This window comes from Callospermophilus lateralis, chromosome 3 (assembly GCF_048772815.1).
Source record: "Callospermophilus lateralis isolate mCalLat2 chromosome 3, mCalLat2.hap1, whole genome shotgun sequence".
In the NCBI taxonomy this organism is placed as follows: domain Eukaryota; kingdom Metazoa; phylum Chordata; class Mammalia; order Rodentia; family Sciuridae; genus Callospermophilus; species Callospermophilus lateralis.
Genome location: NC_135307.1, coordinates 194839111 through 194862513, shown reverse-complemented (window position 1 = coordinate 194862513; position 23403 = coordinate 194839111). Strand labels below are relative to the sequence as shown.

The following is a 23403-nucleotide window of genomic DNA, read 5'->3' as shown; positions in this document are numbered from 1 at the left end:
GCTGGATTAACTAAAAAATACAGGAATGCACATTTCTCTGCTCTAGGACCAGTATTCCCAATGCACAAAGCAAACAGAATTGCCCTTGGCCTCCGACCCCATGAGGATTACTTTTATGGGGGTGGGAGCCGATGACCCTCGAATTCTTGGGGCCCTGTGAGTTCCTACCCAAAGCAAAGAGGGCAGCCCCTCTCCAAACCTCTCTCCCCTTCCTCCTCGTTCCCACACATCCGATTACTTGACCACCACCCCCAGCTCCGCCCTCTCTCCTCCCACCTCCTCTTCCTGCTCCCCCGCCCCATTTCCTTCCCCTTCGCCCGCCCCCTCCTCTCTCCCACCCAGAGACCGACACCCTCCCCCGTCCGCTACAACCCTGCCCTCCGCTCTTCTTCCTCCTCCCTTCCGTCAGCGCCCCTCTTGGGAGGCCAGGGCAACCCCGTGCCTCGTTTGCCCAATGAGGCGACAGCATAGGGTGGGGCGGGACTTGGGCCGGAGCGGAAGTGGTGGCCGGGGCGGAAGTGGAGCTGCCGCCACCGCCGCCGCCGATTCCGGAGCCGGGGTAGCTGCCGCCGTCGCCGCCGCAACTGCAGCCACTGCAGCCACCGCTGCCGCCGCCTCAGGAGTGGGCTTGGGAAGGAATCGGTTGCCATTCTTAGAGCTTCGTCGGAAGCACTTTAGGCCCCTGCAGCCCTGCCACGGTGAGTGCAGCCAGGCCCACCCGGGGCCCCCAGGGGCCCAAGCTAGAAGCCCCTCTCGGGCTGCGAGACAGCCACCGCGGCCCCGCGGGGGAGCTGCGCGGGTAGCGGCGCGCGGCCTCCTCGGCCCCGCGCGGCCGCTTGCGGCGCGGGCTCGGCTTTGCCGCGGCCCCTCCCTGTTTCCGGGGCCGGGCCCTCTGCCTCTGGGAGAAGCCCGGGCCTCCCTCGCAGCCCGCAGCCCTGCCCGGCGGGCGGGTGCGGCTCCGTACTGCGCTGAAACGGACGGTCGGGCGTGGGCCCCGGAAACGCCCCCCTGCACACCCTACCGAGCCCCCCTCTCTCCCTGGGATTCAGTGGGCGCGAACCGTCTCCTTCATCCCTGTCACGACTGCTCCGTGCATTCTGCTTCCAGAAACTGAAATCTCACCTCGCGGGCGAGTTTCCGAGCCCCAGCACCCCTGCTGGACTCCCCCGGAGGAGTAAAGGGTTTAACCTTGGCGGACTGCAGGGGAAAACCCCCTCCCACTTTGCAGTAAAGCCGTTTCATCATCTTTCAATGGTTTGGGAGCTTGGTAGGACGGAGATTCCCTGGGAAAAGCAGGGTTGAGGTTTGAATCAAAAAGGGATTCACTGGAACCGGGTACTGAATCAGGCGGAATCCCCAGGAAGAAAAAAATACCACAGGCTGAGTAGTGGAATATCGCCCCATGTTATTTAGTTACATTTAATGCCAGAATCTTTTGTGTCCTTGCCCAAAATTCCCCCATCCATTTTTCGGTCTGAAATTTGCCTGATGGCCTCCCGGGTGGGGAATGGGTGGGCGTGATGTGGATTCTTTTTCATCAGATGAGTACATCTTTGTCTATTGCAAATGGAGAACTTGCATGTAATGGGGGTTTCAAAGGTGGCAGCATTAGTAAGACAATTTGCCAGCCTTTCTTTAAAAATGCATGTCTCTTGTCCTTACCTTCACTGCATTTCTCTTTGGTAAGGCTAGATAGCATCAGGCTCTGATTTTACTTGCCCTGTGTGGGAGATGGAATTTGGCAAGGTGATGTTATGAATATATAAAATCAGCCGGTCACAGGAGCCAAAACAGAAAGGTGAAGAAGCATTTACAAAAATATGAGAGTTGTCTGCACTTCTCATTGTCTCGGTTGTTCATATGAAACCACATACATATGCAGTTTATAGAACTGAACACATGGTTACTCAGCTTTTTGCATTTTCCTATTGAAAATTTATAAGTATTATTTGTTCTTGGTGGTGAATTTCTTCTTGACTGCCTCCAGTGCACCGCATTTCTTAGGGCTGTCTCAGTTGTCTGAACCTGTTTTTCTAGGATCCTTGTCCTTAGCTGCACACAGAATGGTGAGTGTGAAACCTGTCAATTTTGTTGGGTCTAAGTTAAAATCTTTTTTTTTTTTAATGGAAAAAAATATATATTTATTTAGTTGTAGATGGACACAATGTCTTTTTATATGGTGCTGAGGATCGAACCCAGGGCCTCACACATGTTAGGCAAGCCTTCTACCACTGAGCACAACCCCAGCCCCTAATTTAAAATCTTAAGCATGGCTTTCTAAATGGTAGCAACTGCAGAATTATTTTCCTGGCCTCTGCCTTCAGTGAGATAAGAAACCATTCACCCATCTTACAGATGAAGACTTTACCAAAAATGAGGTGATTTGGCCTAAACCACATATCTATTTGCAAATTGAATATTCTCTTTTGTCAGTAGCAAATATTTATGGACCATCAGCCTCTGGAGTATGGCTCCTATGGCTTCTACCCTATAATCTTCTGAACATTTCCCATCATGCAGTGCTTGTGTTATGTTGAAGCCATTTTAGAATTGGAGCTCTATAGATCTGGGAGGCAGCCTCTGTAAACCAGGCTGAACAAATTCCCTTGATGCTAGTTCCCCAGGCAGAGTCTCTAAGAGATTTGGGCTGTGGCAAAAAGTGCATTTCCCCCACTTGACTGTTGATACAGAAACAGAAAGAGTGCTGAAGTTGAAGTTAAATAAATTTGATATAGTTCTTGCCTGCAGTATTTTCTAGCTGTGTAATTTTAAGCATGTTAATCATTCTGGTTTTTAGCTTTCCTAACTTTGGAGTTTTCATGAGGCCTTTTTACAACCCTGCTTTTGTACTTGTTGCTTTGAAAAAAATGATATATCATTATAGAACTTCTTTTACATGTACAAATCCAGCCTTTCTGAATCATTTTCTCATCTGTACAGTGCAAATGGTAATGCAGTCTTTGATACATTATGACATACTCAAAATAAGCACCTGGAATATAAATTTTTAAAAATATTAGGTTAAATTTGTTTATTCATTTTTTGCCATGTTGGCAATTGAACACAGAGTCACACACAAGCTAATGGACAAGCAGTATCACTGAACTTCATCCCCAGCCCCTTTTAAATTGGTAACATAAAAACTCTACATATAAATGACGTTCTTTGTGATATTTCAGTACATGTATGTATCCTATAATATTTAAATCAGATTAAACAAAGTTCTTCCAGGTTTTTGAGATATATAGTATATAATTGTTATCTATAGTCACCCACCCTACTGTTAAATCAGAACTTCTTACTCCTGTCAAACTTATAAATACCCATTGATCAACCTTTCTGTAGTATATATTTTTAATAGTTTTTGACCTTATTCATGAACGTACACATATTTAGTTACAGCATATGTGCTATATAACATAGAATCTACTTATTTGTAATGTTCACCAACTGATGAAGTAGCATTAGTTATAATAGCTAGCATTTGTAGCACAAACTGTGCACTAAGCACATATATATTAACTCAGTCTTTGTAACAGCCAATAAGAAGTAAGTACTATTAGCCTTATTTTGTAGATGAGGAAACTGAGGCACAGAAGAGTAATTTTTCCCAAGGATACCAACACAAGGTAAGTGCTGGAATTGGGAATCAAACCCAGGTGGTTTGACTCTAGGGAATGATAGATTTCTACTTATGGAATAACATGTATATTTTATGGTGAATACCATTTAGTCCTTCATTTTTCTTTACATATATCCTATTAAAGTAAATGTATTTAAACTGAAGCTATAGCTAATTTTAAAGACAGGTATACTGTGATTTATTGGGGGGTATACCTTTTCTGGCCTGTGGGAATGATACATTTGGTGTGCGTCAGGAAACAAGCTTCTGCAAAATCCAGTTTTTCTGGTACTTGCTTCAGACCAGGGAGAAGGTTCATCAGCTACCTTTGTGACACACAGTTCCAGGTTCTTTATCTAATAGAATTTGGTCATGATCATCGTTATATACTGTTCATCATACTACTTTTTTTCTTGGTTGATTTTTAGGTTTTCTATATATTGTTGGGGTAGAGGAGATGAGGGAAAGATCTACATAAGTAGAGAGAAAATTTTAAATTATTACGTCTTGTTATGCTGCCTGCTCATGTGGCAACAAAGTACTTTTCTCGTAAATGAGGATACCTTGGAGAATGAACTAAAATTTCATTGTAGAGGGACTTTTAAGTTGCTTGGTTTCTACACTCCTCTAGGGAGAGATGACAGTTCACACATTAGGGGGCAGGAAATCACACTTATATAATAGCAACTTTTAAGTTTTAGAAGCATTTTAATTGCTGCATGAATATAGGATCCTCATAGTCATCTGCACATCAGGATGGAGAAACTAACAGCTGGAGCTAGGTACTGAGGGGAGTTTTCTAAGGGAAATGCTTAAAAAGGATGAATAGAATACAATGCTTTATTTCATGATATGTGTGCTCAAAGTGAATCATGATAATGCTTTCTCTACCAAAGATCTTCTAAAAGAGGCATGGTCACATGTTTCAAATACTTGTACTGAGATGAAAATGAATGATGGCTTTGCAGGGACAAGTTATTCCAGCAGTTCTTTATTTTGTGATTTTTTTCCTGTCCTAGTTGTTTATTTCATTGTTTTCTGTAGGCAACCCAAGAAGAGTTATTTCTGAATGGCCTTGACCAGGACAAACTTATTAAAGGGCAAAATAAATTAGATGTGAACCCTATCCATTATTATTTTTTGTCCTTCATTGAGAACTTCACCTTAAAGCTTGTTTGATGAGTTTTTAAAATATATACCAACTTTGCATGATTCTTCAAAAAATTGATGTCTGTTTTTTCTTGAAGTAAGCATTGGGAATAATAATTGATCTTTAGAAGACATTGAGAAAAGAACATTAGTTTTTAAATTAATGTTGGTTTAGCTATAGCTGTGTGACCCTAAGTGAGTTACTCTTTATAAAAGGGAACAGTATCACCTACTTCATAAGAATACTTAGGATTAAATGAGTTGCTATAAATCCCTAAGTGCTTTGTCCATTTGAACAGACCATAAACAATGGATATTTTTATTAAGCCCAATAGCTAACTGATTGGATTTCTGAATGGAAAAAATAGATGGTATTTCAAAGATTTGTTGAAACTCCATTTGAATCTATAAATATGGTGATAGGTACCGAAAAATATTAGTCAAAAGGCATAGTGTTGTCTCCTGATTAGAGCTGACTCTTCAAACAGGAGTCTAATCTAGACTATATGTACAGTGTATTTTATAGATTAGATGTCATCTACTTGCCCCTGTCCACATGGGCAATAATAACTTGTTCACTTCGTTACAAAAATGTGTCACTTGATTAAGTGATTTGCTGTTCAGTGTGGTAGGCATTGAGCTCTAAGTTGAGTATCCAAATACAAGAGTCTGGATTCCTATCTTAAGCTCATAATCTAGTGTGGAGTCAACAAAGACATTTACAATAAATCAATGTGTACCCATTTTAGAAATAGGCGTAGGTTAATTAACATGTGTCTTTCTTTAAAAAAAAATCTTCAAAGAAAGCAATTTAGAATTGAAAGAAATAAGATACATAGTAAATGCCCCTTCACTCATTGACCATTTATTTTTTAACCTTTGTGTAGGGTATACTTTGGCTGCCATTTATTTGGGTGCTTAAATTTAATCATGGCTAATTGGACATAATTAACAATGGTATTCAAAATTGATGTGAAAGAAGGAATTCTGAAATACAGGTACAGTTTCCCCTCACCATTCAGTGTTCACCAGACATAAAGTTAATGATTTTGTATTTCAGATAACATGTTATGATTCTAACGAAGAACCTGCAAATGTTTGAATGAAATGAAATTTATTACAGGACTCTACTTTGTGTGTAGAAAGGCACACATACATTTTTAGAGTAGGTTTTTCAGTGAGTAGTTTTCTTTGAGAGCCAGGAGTACTTGACTTTTTCTGGATAACACCCACTAGCCAGCTGGTCCTGCTGACTTTCTCAGTCCCTCCTGCTGGAGCTTGGCAGGTTTTCCCTTCAGCAGAGTGACTCCAGAGCTGTAACTTCTACTTCATGGTTCCGTGGTTGCTCTATCTGGAATGATACATCTGACTGCTGTTCAGAATTTGCAGTCAGTTCTTTACCCCACTGAGACTTTGAGCCTGGGTTTTCAAGGTGCTCTTGTCTATCACCATCTATGCTAGCTGGTGACCTAATGCTGGGTTCACAAAGTCTGACTATTCCAGTAACTCAAAAAAGAAAGCACACAACCACACAGAATTACCTTTTCAATATTCTGGAGACGACTGCAACCTTAAGGGTCCATGGAAAGAGAGAAAGCTGCTGGAATTTTTTATTCTTATATAGGGAACATACAAGGGGTGGTTCCATGGAACATTCTATCCCAAAAAGGGCAAAGGGGTAGGATTACAAAGGAACAGGGGAGTGTAGCTCAACCCCTGCAGGTGAGGCCTGCACCTGGAGTCACGCCTTGTTATCCGAGCTGGGGTAACGCCCAAGTTATTGCCACCTGGCAGTCATGCCAGACTGAAGGCAATAATTGGTCAGTGCCCTGGGGCATCAGGACCTAAAAGTGTCTGCATCCATGGCACCTGTCAGTTTCCTCTCTGGATTAATAATTGTTCTCATGCCTTTTTCCACTTTGGCCTTTGCTTTCTGTCATTGAAAAACATACTGTACTTTGTGCATACATCTGTTTTCCTGTCACCACCTGGAGTTTCCTTTCTGTTTCTTAACCACAGCTCTTCATCCCATAAAAGGAGTTTGGGACCTGTATACTTTTGAAGTAAACCACTTTCCTCTAATTCTAGCAGGTAGCTTTTCTGAGGAGAAGCATTGTAACCCACAAAGGTATGACATTTTCTTATGTTCCAACTATTCAAGTTTATGTTCTGGGAGGGAAGGTCTTTCATTTCTTTTGAACTACTCTCAGTGACTAATTCAGAGTTCTTGGAAATAATCTATTTTTTTTCCTTTTGCAGTTCTTTCAACACACATTGATTATATGCACTACATTTTTGTGAAGTAGCTTATGAGTAAGCTTTTACTTTGACTAGCACCAGATAGGCATTTTATGTGCATTATTTTATTTGGTAGCTGTTAATATCTACTTTTAACAGGAAACTGAGATGCAGAGAAGTTATAATATGGAAATATGGGCGGGGGTCGCTTAGTTTCTCTATAGAAACCCTGATGTGTTGTATGTAGGGCTTTCCTGAAACAGATTCCACCAATATGTTTTATATAAAACTTGGGTAATTCCAGATATATAAGAGATGATCGAATCCTCATTTTAAATTTCTAACTCAATGTTATTTTAGAATTGAGTGCTTTGTTTTCCTCAAAAATAAAATATAGTTGAAAGTTAATGATGGCCACAGCCATCATTTTCAATCTGTTTTTTTGGGGTGGAGGATACTGGGGATAAACTCAAGCACTAACTCACATCCCCAGCCCATTTTTGTATTTTATTTAGAGACAGGGTCTCACTGAGTTGCCTGGGACCTTGCTAAGTTTTTTTTTTTTTTTTTTTTAAGAAAGAGTGAGAAAGAGAGAGAGAGAGAGAGAGAGAATTTTTTTTTTAACATTTATTTTTTTTTAGTACTTGGCGGACACAATATCTTTGTTTGTACGTGGTGCTGAGGATCGAACCCGGGCCGCACGCATGCCAGGCGAGCGTGCTACCACTTGAGCCACATCCCCAGCCCACTTGCTAAGTTTTTGAGGCTGGCTTTGAACTTGCAAACCTCCTGCCTTAGCCTCCCAAGCCGCTGGGATTGTAGGCTTGCGCCATTGAGTCCGGCTCATTTTCAAATTCTTTCTTCCTTTGCAGTGCCCTTTAAAATATATGTATACACACATAGCACACACAAGCATATATATAGTGAGAAAGATTGATTATAGTCATTTTTTTGTCCTTATCCTTGGGTATCGCCTTTGGACACTGGGAAATAACTTCTCAGAATTTTGACCCTGATTAGAAAAACTTAGGCAAAGAGTTGAGATGGTGGGGCTATGTTGGTTATTAGATACACTTGTTCCAGCATTTGTCATCTGGGCTAGGGTTTAGTTTCTTTGAAGGAAATAGTTATTTTGTTGACACCTTTAGAATTATTTTTCATAGCTTTCTGTTTCTCTAAACCTCTAACTTCTGTTTTTAAAAAGTTTTTCTTATAAGACAAATTATTTTGTACTCCTGGTGCTAATCACAGGCTGTGTTCTTTTATGACTCATAGATGGTCATGTAATCTTGTGCCATCTTTCTTTCTCTTTTTTTAAATCATTTCCCTATTGTTGTATATTTAAATGTTTTTCACTATGCAATTGCTATATTTATTAGCAAATGCTTCCTAGTCCTCTGACTTGCTGCATCAGGTTACTTCGGACAGATTGACACCCGTCACCACCATATGAGAGTGCTTGGTAACTTTATTCTCAAGCATGTCGTTATCTTCTTGAAATATGCCAGGCACAGGAAAACTCTCTTAGCTCACTGCAGAGCTAGGACACTCTCCCTGCAACCCCCACCCCACCCCCAACTTTGTCCTGCAATGAGTTTGTCTCCTGTTGACTCTCTGAGATTGGTACTGGGCTTGATGACCAGTCTATAGTCCTTTTTAAAGCTCAGAAGAAAAATTATATCCTGATGGTAAACCATCACTAGTTGTCATCTCTAGAAAATTTGATTAGGAACTTATATAAGGGTCAGTTAACATGTATTCCCATTTTTATTTCATTGAGGGGTTATTTCCTGTGCAAGAATAATTTAGACTTGCTTTTTCTACTCATGGGCTTGTATATTTAAAAACAAATCCAGCTGGGCATGATGGTGCACACCAGTAATCTCAGCCACTCCAGAGGTTGAGACGGGAGGATTGCAAGTTCAAGGCCAGCTTTGGTAATGTAGTGAGACCCTGTCTCAAAATAAAAAATAAAATGGGTTGAGGATGTAGCTCTGTGATAGAATGCCCCTGGGTTTGATTCGCAGTACTGATTGATAGTTCACCCATTTGCTTGCTCAGTGGTAGAGTGATCCTGGGTTCAGTCTCCAGAATGGATGGATGGATAGATGGATAAATAGATTAAAAAAAAAATCCAACCTCACAGCATTTTGTGGGTTTAAGCAGTGATGTTACCATAATAGTAATACCTCAAAACATTTGTACACTATGCTTTTCATTCATATATATATATATATATATATATTTTTATTTTATTTTTTTTTTTTTTTTGAGTTGTGGATGAACCTTTATTTGTTTATTTTTATGTAGTGGTACTGAAGACTGAACCCTATGCCTCACACTTGCTAGACAAGCACTCTACCACTGAGCTACAACCCCATTCCCATGCACTGTGTATTACTTAAGAAGAGTTTGCACATCTAATGTTCTTTAATTCCCTACCTGTCATATTCACAGCAACTCTCTTAAGGGAGATGCTCTTGTCTTTGTTTTTTAGACTGGAAGACTGGGATGTAACAAGGTCTTAAGGCTGTGTAGTGGCAGATTGTGCTGTGATACAGCCCTGTTACTTTTCTGCTGTACCAGCATACATAGGCAGGCTGTGTTCTTTGCTATCCCAGTAATGAGTGTTGAAAAACTTACCAGATACATATTTGAGTATGAATCTTGTACTGAGCACAGTTTTTGACACTGAAATAAATATGCAATTTTCCTTGGAGGAAACACATGTGAAACTATAAATGGTTTGGTTTTCATCATCTGTACCATAGACTATCATAAAGAAACTCTCCATATGTATTTGAGGTGTAGGCATGGTAGACCAATGTGTGCTTTCTGGCCCTGGATGGTTGGCCAGGGTTTGCATAGGCAGGAATTAAAGAGTATAGAAGAGCATTCTACATGAAGAGAACAACAAAAGCAGTTTTTAGTATGTTTGAGCATGGCATTTTATAGGCCATGTGGTGATGTCCAGCCTGAGAGAAGGGTACGTGGAGAACAGTGGGTGAGAAAGCCTGGTTGATCAGTAGGAGCCAAGTTATGAGGACCCTGAAAGCCAGGTGGATTGTGGACTTGGTGGAGTGACGAAAAGTGCTGAGAGTTATTGAGTGAAAGTACAGGCAGAGCTAAAGAAGTAGTTGAGGAAGAGTGATTTTAAAGTAGGGCCAGAAACACAGAGTGAGGTGCAAATACGAGTTTTCAGTATACTCGAGGAATAGAAGCTTGGAATTTCTTGAGAAAAGAGAAGGCTACCAAATTTGTAGTTTTATTCTTTTTAGGAATTATCCATTCATTGGATGGCTATTTGTTCTTACTGATTATGTGCAGGATGTTGTGGGAGACAATCCCAAAAGAAGCTTGTATAGGAAGGGACTTGAGGTATATACAAATAATTTTAATACTGAAGAAATGTGATAAGACATGACAGGTATAGATTAAGTGCTTGTGAGAGTCATTTTATCTTAGAGCAGTATCATTCAGTAGAAACAGAATGTGAGCTATATGTAATCTGAATTTTTCTTTAAAGAGGACTGAGGGTATAGCTCAGTAGTAGAGCCCTTGCAAGGCTCTGGGTTTAGTACCTAGTATTACAAAAACAAAAACCCAAGTGAAATTAATAATTTTATTAATTTCTGTACAATAACCAAAATATTATGATTTCAGTGGATGGCACTAGTCACATTTCAAGTGAATAGCCACATGTGGTTCTTGTATTACACAGCTTGGGCTTAGGAAAGGTTTCTTGGAGGAAGTGGCCTTTGAGCCATGCCCTGAAGAACTTTATATTCCAAGTGAGTGGGGAAGGCCATTCCAGATAGAGGGATTGACTTTAGTGAGTCAAGACAGAAAAATCACACTTTGTATGTAAGTGTGAAACACATATTGTGTGGTAGGCATTTTATGGGAAAAATCTGAGAAGATAGGTTGGAAAGCATTCACTGATAGGGTGGGCATTGAGATCTGATTCTGCTCTCCAGCAGAAAATAATAATTTTGAGCAGAAAGTGACTTGATCTGGGCTTTTAAGAAGATGGGGCTGGTAGGGAAGTTACTCAGTGGTGGAATATTTGTGTAGCATGTGAGGCCCTGGGTTCAATCCCTAGTACCACAAAAAAGATGGTCTCATAGCAAAGATGTGAAGGGGGCTGGAGATCGAGACTGAAACCAGTGGGTATAGGGAAAGATGATGGGTGGAAGATTTATTGTAGATGTAGAAAGAGGAATGGTTTCATTTCTCCCTTCTCTACTGCCTTGCTCCAAACTGCTGGGTGTTGTGTAACCCATTTCCTGTTGAAATTGGTCTAGCTGCTTCAAAAATCCATGTTATATAAGTCAAAAGTTATGTAAGCAGTAGGCATCAGGACATTTGGCTATGGATTTTCTTTGTTTTAAATTGTTTCTGTGTATATGTAGAATTAAAATTTTTTGAAATGGGTAGATACATGAATAATTTTTTTTGTTGTTGTTTTTTGTTTTTTAATATGCATTTAGTCGCATAGTAACATGATGATTTTCAATCTCCAGGAACTCTTATGATGATCCCAGAGAAGCTTGAAATAGTTGGCCTCAAATAAGAAAGGCCATGTTTTATTTTAGGAAATAGGGTGAGGACATTTGGGAGGTCTCAAAGAATACTCAGAATTCTTCAAAGTGTGAGTTAAATTTTGAATGCTTGAAGAAGGAGAGAAAAGGGGTTTGAAGGGGGTACTTAATTTGGGCTTAATTAGGTCGAAGAGCTTTGTGGCATCTTTCAGCAAGGTCCGTCCCTCATATTTCTATTATTATACTGTATGGGATAGCTTAGCTTTGAGTTGGCTTTTGCCCAGAAATTTATTATTTGGAATCTTTCATAGGTAGAATTGCATCAGTGCTGTTGTATGAATTTTGAGATGGACCTCTAGTGACTTACAACTGCAGACTGTAAATTGAGTCATTGAAAGTTGGTTTCCTCCTGCTGTGCTTGGTACTTTCAGGAATAACAATTGTACAATTGTTTAATAATATATAGGAATTATCCTGATCCCAAAAACTTTATGGTCAAGAAAATTAGGTATACTGAAAGCATGTAATTTTGGGATGATAGGATATTTCTTTCTTGTATTAAAGTAGACTAGGTTATCTCTTAGTAACACTCTATACTGGATAGTTACCCAGGGGCTTGGGCTGACAGTCCGTGCTTTTATGAGTGCATCATCTAGAACACATTTTAGGTGGATGCTGTAAGAGAAGAAAGCTTGGGAAACTACATGCAGGATTTTCACAGTTAGAGCCTGGAAGCAGCATCATTTCTGCCTGTGTTGATTGGACAGAGCTGCTGACTCCTAACTGCTGGGATGTGCTGGGATGTGTAGGGAAGCAGCAAATGGAGTCTTTCCTGAGGATTACTATCTGCTGTAGTTACATTCTAGTGTTGTGAGTGAAGATGTCATAGATCTAGGCAAGACTTACTTCACTAAATGTAACCTTACAATTAGCAAGTTGTATATAGGAAGTAACTCTGAATATGATTTAGATAATAAGCAGTAGGAAGAAAATTCATAGTTCTGAACTGGAGAATCAACTCTAAATTGCCTGGATTTCTTTGTGCTTCATTTGATAATGCATTTTTGTGTGCTTGGGTCTCATGTTTAGAATTTCTCTCTTTAAAATTAAAAAATGAGCTGGAGCCGGGCATGGTGGTATGTGCCTGTATTCTCAAAAGCTCAGGAGGCTGAGACAAGAGAATCACAAGTTCAAAGCCAGCCTCAGAAACTTAGTGAGGCCCCAAGCAACTTAGTGAGACCCTTCTCTAAAAAAAATATAAAGAGGGCAGGGGATGTGGCCCAGTGGTTAAGCGTCCCTAGGTTCAATCCCTGGTACCCAAAAGAGGATGGGTGTGCTCGGTGAGGTGGTGAACATTTCTGATTCCAGAGATTCAAGGTTGAGGCAGGAGGACCACAGGTTTGAGGTTAGCCTGAGCAGTTTAATAACCTGTCCCAAAAGAAAAAGTAAGAGGGGCTGAAGATGTAGCACAGAGGTAAAGAACCCCTGGATTCAGTCCTTAGTACCACAAAAATCAATAAATGAATAAGCATATTTTTACTCTATGGCGTAGAGGGATATATGTAAATTTAAGCTAACAGTATGTAAACTAACTTTTAATAGTAAATCATTTTTAATTGCTTTTTTCAAAAAAAATTATTGCACTTTCTAAGATTATTGTAGTGGAGAACTAACTTAAGGTGAGGTGATTAAGAGGCGTTCACTGATTGGTCTGTATAAAGGGTTCCATAAAATAATAATCTGAAAACACTGAGATTTTTGTTTTGAGAAAATCTAAATGAACTTCTGTGGTTCAAATAAATTTAATTAAGTTCTGTTTCTATACATCCTGTATACTTTTTATTTTTTGCAACCTATACCTAAACAAAATTAGTACCTGGTATTTGTATATAATGCTTTAAACTTTTCATAGTACTTCATGTATATTAGGTCACTTGTCCTTGTAAGAACCTCTTTGAGAGAGTTGGTAGTGTTCTTGCTTTCCAATAAGGAAACTAGAGCTCTCAGGTTAAGTGATCTAACCAAGATCATTGCCCTCTGAGTAGTAGAGCTAGTGATCGGTAGAGCCCAAGTCCATCCACCTTGATTCATGATTCTTCTCTTTAGTGTGTGTTGGAAAATTAATTGACCCAAATAAAGGCCTTAGCAAAGTACCTGACAGTATAGATGCTTAGTGCGTGATCTGTGATGTCAATGGCATTTGGAGCTAGATGTTTCACTTTTGGGTAGGCTTTCCAGAGGGGTTGTAAGAAGATTCACACATGTATTTCCTGGGCCCTGAAGCCTGACATCTGCTTTTCTTTTTCTCTTGCTCTTGTTCTAGGGAATGACCATGGACAAAAGTGAGCTGGTACAGAAAGCCAAACTCGCTGAGCAGGCCGAGCGCTATGATGACATGGCTGCAGCCATGAAGGCAGTCACTGAACAGGGGCACGAACTCTCCAATGAAGAGAGAAATCTGCTCTCTGTCGCCTACAAGAATGTGGTAGGTGCTCGCCGTTCTTCCTGGCGCGTCATCTCCAGCATTGAACAGAAAACAGAGAGGAATGAGAAGAAGCAGCAGATGGGCAAAGAGTACCGTGAGAAGATAGAGGCAGAACTGCAGGATATCTGCAATGATGTTCTGGTAAGGGGCCAGTGCTTCTCTTTAAAGAGTGACTTCTAAATAGTATTAACACTGTCCAAATGCAGACTCTCAAACAGCTTATGAGAAAGAGTGTCTGAGTATACTGGAAAGCTGAAAAACCATTTACAACCCACTTTTATGCACATGATATGATTCCCCTCCCTCCCCCCTTTTTTGCTTGATCAGAGATTGTTCATCACTTCTGGGCTATTTTCCTCCCCTATCAGAAAGGCTTGTGAAAAACAGGAGGATTTAGTCAACATCTTTTCTTTAGAAATTGAGGCCAGATAGACAGGATTTTAGATGCAGCCACAGATAGGCTATTCTCTATAGTCATCTGAGTAGTGATGTCATCTCCTGTAGGGGAGGCAGGATTAAAAAGCTGAGCTGCCTTTCATCCTCTCCCCAGCCATGCCTTTACAGTAGAGAGTCCTGATTTTGTCTGAAAATTAGGCACATTCCTCAAGTTCAGTATGCGTTCCAAAGCCAAATCGAAGGTGGTTTGGGGATTCTCCTCTCCAATGTTTTATATAAGCTAGAGGGAGATTGTTGACTCTCTGTGACCACAGTTTGGGGATGGATGGGAGGGGTGCATATCCTAGAGCAAATCATGATCATATTGTCTTTCCCTCACATCCTGAGCCCACTGGGAACTTTTTTTTTCTTCCAGGTGAAATCAGGTAAAAATGAACGGTGAGGGATGCTTTGAAGGGAAAAGGAATTCACACTTGTTGACCTACCTCCTTCCCTGCTGGCTGCCTCTCCGAATTACTGCCCATGTCACCTTTCTTTTGAAAAACCAGTTCAAAGCTTGTCAGTCATCAGGCAGTACTTCTCATCCCTAACCCATAAGGAGTTACACTCTGTCTGCAAAGAATATTAAAATGACTACTGCCCCTTGCGTCTTCTTAAATCCCCTTATAATTAAGCTTTGCATTGAGCTTCTCTTTTTATTAGATTCATGGTATAAGATAAAGAGTATCATGGCTAAACTTGTTGCCTGTTGGTCATTTGGGGGTTTGTTAATGGTGCACTAATTCCTGAATGTTAGGTACATCTGGTATTCAGATGAAGTATGGCATGCATTCCAAGGGCAAGAAAGTTCCATAATTCCTGAAATGTAGACCAGCTTTTAAGAGCATCTGAAAGAATGTGAAGAAGAGCATGGTACTTACTGCCTCTTAACCAGTTTTTCAGGATGCCACATTCTAAAACAACTCTTCGAAAATATTGCTCTGTATACGAAGCTTGGACTCCTTCAGAACTACTTTTGTTGTAAGCATAAATGTTTAAAGGAATTTATTATTAATAATAGTATTAGACTCTTTTGAGTGCTTACTGCGTGCCAGCCATCGTGTTAAGCACTTTATGTACATTAGCTCACTATGTACATTAGCTCACTTGTCCTCAAGTTTACCCTAGAAGGTGGCCATTGTGATCCCCCATTGTACAGCCAAGCAAACTGAGGCTTGGGTGAGAAGGCAGTCGGTCCAGGGTGATAGAGACAGCAGGCAGAAGAGGGGTTTCTTCCCAGGTCAGATTGATTCTGAACTTAGTTCTTGGCAGTTTTGTTCTATTATCACTTTTTTTCTCCCAGAATGGAAAAAAATTTCCCCCCCTCTACTTCCAGAAATAAGACAGGTTTATTTATTTTTTAAAGTTAGGGCAAAGTAATATAAAGTAAAATCACTCTGATCTTATCACCTAGAGGACCATTGTCAACATAATCCTTCCAGGTTTTTCCCCTATGTATTTGTGTGCCTGTACACATAGATATTTTAATATCAAATATGGCTTTTGTGTTTTTATTCTGCTTTTTCACTCAGATTTCTTTTGAGAGCATTTCCATGTTATCAGTGTAGTTCTACATCATTTTTGCATAGCCTTGCATTGTAATAGCTGTGTTTTAATGAACCCCTTATGGATGGTCAAAGTGACTTTTAACTGAAGAATACGGGCATCTGCTGTTAGGACCTAAACAACATTTAGTCTTGGATTAAAAAAAAAAAAAGTTATTTTTAATTTTCAAAAAAATTGGTAGTGGTAGTTTGTATCTTGAATCTCAAATATAATTTTAGTATCTTGTAAATAATTCAAAGTTCTTAATAATGTGAATCATTTTTTAGGAGCTGTTGGACAAATATCTAATTCCCAATGCTACCCAACCAGAAAGTAAGGTGTTCTACTTGAAAATGAAAGGAGATTATTTTAGGTATCTTTCTGAGGTGGCATCTGGAGATAATAAACAAAGTAAGTAACATTTAAACAAATTTGACCAATACTGGAGCTAGTCTCCTTTTGTAAGGACTTCAACAATTTTTGCTTTTGTCTGTGCACCATAGACATTAGATGATGTCACAGTAATCAAAATGTAAAAGACCATTGTGCTGTGAGGAATGAGGTCGTGGGGGTTGGCAAATCAGAATGTGTCTAAGGAGTAAATGTGGAGGGCGTTAAAAAGTCTGATGTGTAGTGAGTGCATTTGAAGAGTTCTTTTTCTTGGAAATTATTTGATAGCTGTCTTTTTAGAAACAGAACGTTAAAGTATAGTGGTCTACTTTTATGTACAGTTTTGTTTTCTCCAGTTTCAGTTTCTTAAGGCCAACTAAGGCCTGAAAACATTAAATGGAAAATTCCAGAAATAAACAGTTCATAAGTTTTAGATTTCACCCTATTCTGAGTAATGGGATGAAGTGTTATACCATCCTCCTCGGGATGTGAATCATCCCTTTGGCATATGCACCTTGTATATATGTTCCCTGCCTATTGGTCTTTTAATTGTCATCTTACTTATCAGATTGACTGTCATAGTATGGCCATGTTTGTGTTAAGATAACCCTTGTTGTACTTAATGACAAAGCACAAACTCCTATTAGAGTATATTATAATTGTTCTATTTTATGATTGTTGTTAATCTCCTACTGTGCCTAATTTATAAATTAAACTTTATAGATGTACATACAAGGAAAACAGTTAAATTAGGTTCAATTCTATACATTCACTGGGGATCTTGGAACATACACTTTGCAGATAAGGGAAACATATAGTGATGTATTTCTTTTGTCACAAGGATATTGTGTTAGTGGTGCTGTGATAGTGTTAACAGCTGTGTGTCCCTGCGGTGTGCCAAGTACTTTAAAGTCTTGTTTATTCTCTCACAACTTTGAGTTTAGATGGGAGTCTGTTCATTTTTTGTTTTTGTTTTTATTGTGCTGGAGATTGAACCCAGGCCTTGTGCATGTGAGGCATGCACTCTACCCACTGAGTTATATCCCCAGCCCTATTTTTCTAATAAAGGAAACCAGGGATAGAGAGTTATACTCATTCTCAGCTGTGTACCTAGTGAATTAAAAGTTGGGAATTCAGTTTGGGTCTATCAACTCTGAAACCCCTTATTTTTCTATGTTCCATCTTGTTAAAGATTATGTTTCTTGATTGGTTTAATAGACTTTGTTATATTCCTCATTGTTTCCCCCGGAGCACTTAATATAGTACTTGACTTAGAATAAACATTTAGCAAATGTTTGATTGAATGGTAGAGACACTGACATCTCATTTTGATGGATCGTTTACATCAGCCCACTTTATCAAAATACTGTGATTGTGAATCCAGTTTATGATGCACCATGTGGGAGAAGCAGCCTTTAATACTTTTCCTCTTTCTTACAGCCACTGTGTCGAACTCCCAGCAGGCTTACCAGGAAGCATTTGAAATTAGTAAGAAAGAAATGCAGCCTACACACCCAATTCGACTTGGCCTGGCTCTAAATTTCTCAGTCTTTTACTATGAGATTCTAAACTCTCCTGAAAAGGCCTGCAGCCTGGCAAAAACGGTGAGAAGGATCCTCTGGTTTCTAATCCTAATAGACTTTTGAGCTTCCTAGTAACTTTTATTGTGGGACATCCTCATGGTCTTGGACTTCTTAGAAGATTTTTTTTTTTTTTTTAAGGGTAGGATTACGTCTTTTATGAAAGAAATACAGGCCTATTACTTTGTGATTCCTTCTCAACACTCCTGCTGATTTATTATTATTATTATTATTATTACTACTACTACTACTGTTTTTGAGGGGTGGTTGCAGAACATTCCAGGTAAAGGTGGTTTATTGTTTTTCATCAAGCTTTGGGCCTTGGTTTTACATCATCATCCTCCTTCCAATATAGTAGGTTATGGCTGTGTAAATGAAAGAAATCAGACCACATTCCCTCTCTTCTTCCCTTCCTTTCCTTCCTTCCTGTACTGGGAATGGAACCTTCAGTCCTTGTGCATATTAGGCAAGCGCTCTGCCACTGAGCTACATCCCCAATACCCACCCTCTTTTGATTTTATTTTTGAGACACAATCTCACTAAGTTGCCCAGGTTGTCCTCAAACTTGTGATCCTCTGCTTCAGCCTTCTGAGTAGCTGGGATTGCAGGTGTGTACCCCCCACTCCCAGCTGGACCACATTTTCTTTGTATGCTATATTTCCTCCTCTCTTTCTTTTTTTGGCCTTTTCTTTATATGTATTTGTAAACAGACGCACAGTTTTTTGTTGTTGTTGTTTGTTTCTTTTCTTTCTTTTTTTTTTTTTTTTTAAGTTTGGAAAATGTCCTGAAATGAACCCCTTAAATTGCTGCTCTTAACCTATTGAGTCTCATTGTCCCAGATGTGGGATATCTATAAAAACTTAAATGGAGAAACAGTTATACCGCTTATGATAACTGGAAATAAATATTGTGTTTTTAAAGTTCTGTTCTTTGAGAAAATAACTGAATGATTACAACATTTAGCAAATGTTTGATTGAATGGTAGACACTGTTATATGTATTTTCATAAAGATATATAAGTGCTAAGTTATCGTTTCCAGCCTATTTTAATATACCTGTGTCAATTTTGTTGAACTATTTGCAGAATTGAAAATTTGGGACTTAGCAGGTTAATTAAATCAGGTTTAGTGAAGTGAGTTTCACTCTTGTACATTTTTTTGTATCTAAGTTTAAAAAAAAATTAAGAGATTTTCTAGAAGAGTTTTTGGTAAACAAAAATTTGTGTGAATTTACCTAGAACAGATGTGCTAGGCTTAACAATAATACTAGTTACTTATTAGATAAAGCCAAGTTTATTAGAAAATCATAATTTATATTGTCTAGGAAATTTTATCATTGCTGATTGGTGCTTTATAATCACATTATGAAGTTTTATAAACATAAGGCTCCCCCAAAGTACTGTAGAAGAAGAAAAATTATAGTCACTTATTAGAAGGAAAAAAAAACTAACAATTCTAAGAACATGTAGATTCTTTGCTGAAGGCTCTGTGTTTTAGGCATTTGATGAAGCAATTGCTGAATTGGATACACTGAATGAAGAGTCTTACAAAGACAGCACTCTGATCATGCAGTTACTTAGGGACAATCTCACTGTAAGTACTACTTTTGTATGGTTTATGGCCTTTCCTATTCACCTGCTAAATAATTCACTGTTATCCAAGATTCAAGAGAGGATTTATACTCCATTAAATATAATTCAGTTAGTTATAGATGACTGAAATTGTGATGTGTATAGTCATCAGTGTCTGCAATAATACAGAAGGAATTTTAAACAGTTGATGGAATAAGATATAGATTGAACCACTCCCACGTAAATTTGAGTAGCCCTACCTTGATAATACCTTTTTTTTTTTTTTTTTTTTCTTGCAGCTGTGGACATCCGAAAACCAGGGAGATGAAGGAGATGCTGGGGAGGGAGAGAACTAATGTCTATCATGCTTTGTGATCTGTTCAGTGTCACTCTGTACCCTTCACATTTATCCCTTTGTGCGATAAAACAAACAAACAAAAATTCGTACGTTGACTTCGATTTTTCACAGCCTCAGCCTAGCAAAAATGGTCCATGGTATAAACAGCTGGTATTTGTATCTAAAACTCGGATTGGTCACATAAATGCCACGGCATTCTGAAGTTTTGATTTCATTAATATTGACAGAATTACTGTGTGCTTAATTTTTTTAAACTGAACACTGTGATTATGGGGTTTTGTAACTTAGCAGAACTCTTACTGGTAGAAAAAATAGACCTGAATTATGTGTAACTTTTTGGAAAGTTTAATCTGATATCAAAATAGTCACTGAAATACAATTCTGTTGTAAAGTTGTACAGAAAGTTATAGAGACTATATTGTGGTGCTGGGACTGGAGTGAGACACATCATTTGGCATCCAAGTTTAATGGTAATTCACAGTAATTCTGCCTGTGGTTCAGGGCTTGTAGACACTTGACCAGTTTGGGCTGTTGCCACTCAAAAGTTCATGACCACAAAAGTCTACAGTGTCTTCCTTTGAGGAAACTCAGATCCTGAAATTGAGATTCTTTGTGGCAGATAGCTGGGTTATGACACTGCAAAAGGTTCAGTGCTCATTATAACATGAGTGACTAAGCCCCCTTTCCTACAGCAATATGTTACTGATTTGCAACTTTTCAAAACAGTCGGATCTGTTTTCCTTGTTACTACTTAGCTAAAGAAAAACAAGCTATATATCTTATGAACCACCTTATCTGTTTCCTGGGTAAGTCATTTAAGAACAATGTTCTGTAGAGATTGCCTCTCACTGGAGGAGTACTCAAGATATTCCTAACTTGGGGCATTAAATTTTAAAATCTAAACATTCCTTCCCCCTGTTCTTTTGAATTATGGACTTTGTTTTCCTCTTCCCTCTTAAAAATGTATGTCCTTCTGCTTCCTTACATTTTCTTCCTTTGGAAATCTGTATCTTTTATTTACTTTTTATGCCGTGTGGGCAGAGGGTGCAAGACAGTGGTGAGCATTTTGGTGAGTAAGGCTTGCTTCAGAGTTGAGAAGAGCTTCTCACACCACATCCCAGTCTTCCTCCAGTTCTCAGCACAATTGTTGCTCTTCAGTCATACCACAATCTGAATCAAAAAGTATTTTTAAATCTCCATGAGTTCTCCCTTTATTGCAACCAACCCTGATAATGCTTGTTAGTGCCTATCACCAGATCTCCAAAGTGTACTCATCCAGCTCAGTTCTCAGACATGTCTACACAAGACCCTATAATGCAGGGAAGTTGCATGGGCACTGCAAAGGAGAGAATCAAGAATAGCCAGGCCTGTCAGTCTCACAGTATCACCCCTTACCCTTAACATTCCATAAAGCTATAGAGTTCATTTGTTTGTCCATCTGCTGAAATGAGAAAAGAAAAATTCATGCACTGATTTAAACCAAACCCAAAAAAAAAAAAAAAACTAAAAAAAAAAAAATTCTTTTCTTTCTAGCTGAACAAAAATGTGCAGTTAATACTTGGCGCTTGAAAATGCAGTAGTGAATGTGGAACCAAGCTGTCTGTATATCTGGTAGCTCTCTGCTTTGTTTTCCTTACCAGTATTCTGCCTAATGTTTGCTTCTGTGATGGTTATATTGCCTAGCAAGCACACCTGTGGTTGTGAAAATAGTATAGCAAAAAAGAAAAATCCCCGGTTATTGATGTACTAGATTTGTGTATGTCTTTTAAACAGTTCTAGTTTCACCTTACACGGAATAATCAGGAAAAAGTGTAAAAACTCAAAAGTGAAATAAAAAATTTTATCAGTTAGTTGCTTGTGAATTGATGTGCCACCACTATCTCTATTGATACAGATCTAGCTAGGTACTCTGATCACCTATTTTTACTTCTGTTTCCTTGAAAAATGGATAAAGCAGGTGGGTGATGGGTACACTCCTGTAATCCCAGCTACTTGGGAGGCTGTTGCAGGAGGATCACAAGTTCAAGGCCAAATGGGCAACCTAGCCCTACTTGTTTCAAAAAATAAAGTTGAGGATGTTGCTCAGTGGTACAGCACTTGCCTAGTACATGCAAGGCTCGGGTTTAATCCCCAGTACCATAACAAAAGAAAAATAGGAAAATAGCTTTATTTCATCTTCAGAACCGAAATCAAAGGTGTGATAAAGAAATTACCATTAATTAAACACTCTCTACTTGAGACCTCTCCAACATCTAACCAGATGTCAAGGTCCTTTTTGTGGCTTGTAAGATTTGGTATGCACAATTATTTTGCAGCACTTCCCAAACCCTGACTTTTTTTTTAAACCCTAACATACAACTTAGTCAATGAGATGAAACCAACTTTAGAGTTGAGTCTTGGTACTGCTGTTCATGATAACTGGCAGCACTTTCTTCATAGGGTTTACACCCCTTCTAAAAACATCCACACTCCTATAGGAGAGAAGTCTCCACAGAGGGGTATTTTTTAAGATGAGAACTGGTACCTGTAGTGTGAGGCTAGACAGGCAGACCAGCTCCGGCCCCCATTCAGGAACTGTCACACCTGTGGAAGCCATGCCCAATCCAAGGTCAGGGGAAGCTGAGGCCCTGGAAGAACCACTATAAAGTATCCGTCTACAGTGGACAGGAATTTAAACAAAATGGTCCTACATCACATAGATTAGGGCTGCAAACAGCCTCATTGCTTATTGTAGGGCCACTTCCTTGGCCCTTTTCTGCTCTTGGGTCCCTATTGTTCCCATGCAAGTAAACCCCTGATGGGATGCAGGTGGAAGACCTCCTCCACAGGTGACAGGTGTTGTCTCACCAAGAGGTCTCGGCGGTGGAACAGCCAGTTGCAAGGAAGGCCTGAAGGACGGGGATCCCCAGTTCTAAACCAGCCTTTAGCCCCCAGTCACTGAGGTTTACCATTCTGGCACATGAGGGTGGAACTGGGTCGAGCTGGTTCAGAAAAACATTTCCGTAGGCAGGATAACAATCTGTACCCAAGTTGAAACGGCGAGTCTGGCTCAGAATTTTCCCCTCTGCAAGTGCAAAGCGCAAAAAGCAGTTTCTAATCCTTGACAAGAGGGAGACCCCGTTCATTTTACAAGAAGGAAAATGGGTCCAGAAAGGCGCAGCGTGACTGGATTAGAACTCCGTCCGTAGCCCGCCCTTCCTGAGCTGCCCACCGGCGCCCGCAGCACCCTAGGCCGCCCGAGGCCCTCCTCCGCGGTGGGGTCCGAGATGTCTCGCACCTGCGACTTGAGATGGCTGAGGGCCCCCAGGTGGGGTGGGGCTGGACCCGGGCGATTGGCTCGCTGGCCCGGGGGTGGGGGCGGTAAAGGGAAGGGGCGGCCGGGCGCGCAGGAGGGATAGTCCTGGGCCGCCGCAGGCTTGGTCCCTGCCTGCGCAGCGCGGGCCTCGCGGTGACCCACTTCTCGTCTCCCCCGCACCCGGCTCGGTTCACC

At 40.0% G+C, this 23403-nt stretch overlaps 1 protein-coding gene across 1 annotated transcript; it reads left to right on the top strand.

Moving 5' to 3' along the window:
* The first annotated feature begins 492 nt into the window (after positions 1-492).
* Ywhab (tyrosine 3-monooxygenase/tryptophan 5-monooxygenase activation protein beta) lies at positions 493-21763 on the top strand. Its single transcript, XM_076852053.2, has 6 exons — positions 493-698; positions 13874-14176; positions 16303-16426; positions 17846-18009; positions 19482-19577; positions 19855-21763. The coding sequence occupies exons 2-6, from the start codon at positions 13877-13879 to the stop codon at positions 19909-19911; spliced, it is 741 nt and encodes a 246-aa protein (XP_076708168.1). The 5' UTR covers positions 493-698; positions 13874-13876; the 3' UTR covers positions 19912-21763.
* The last annotated feature ends 1640 nt before the right edge of the window (positions 21764-23403 follow it).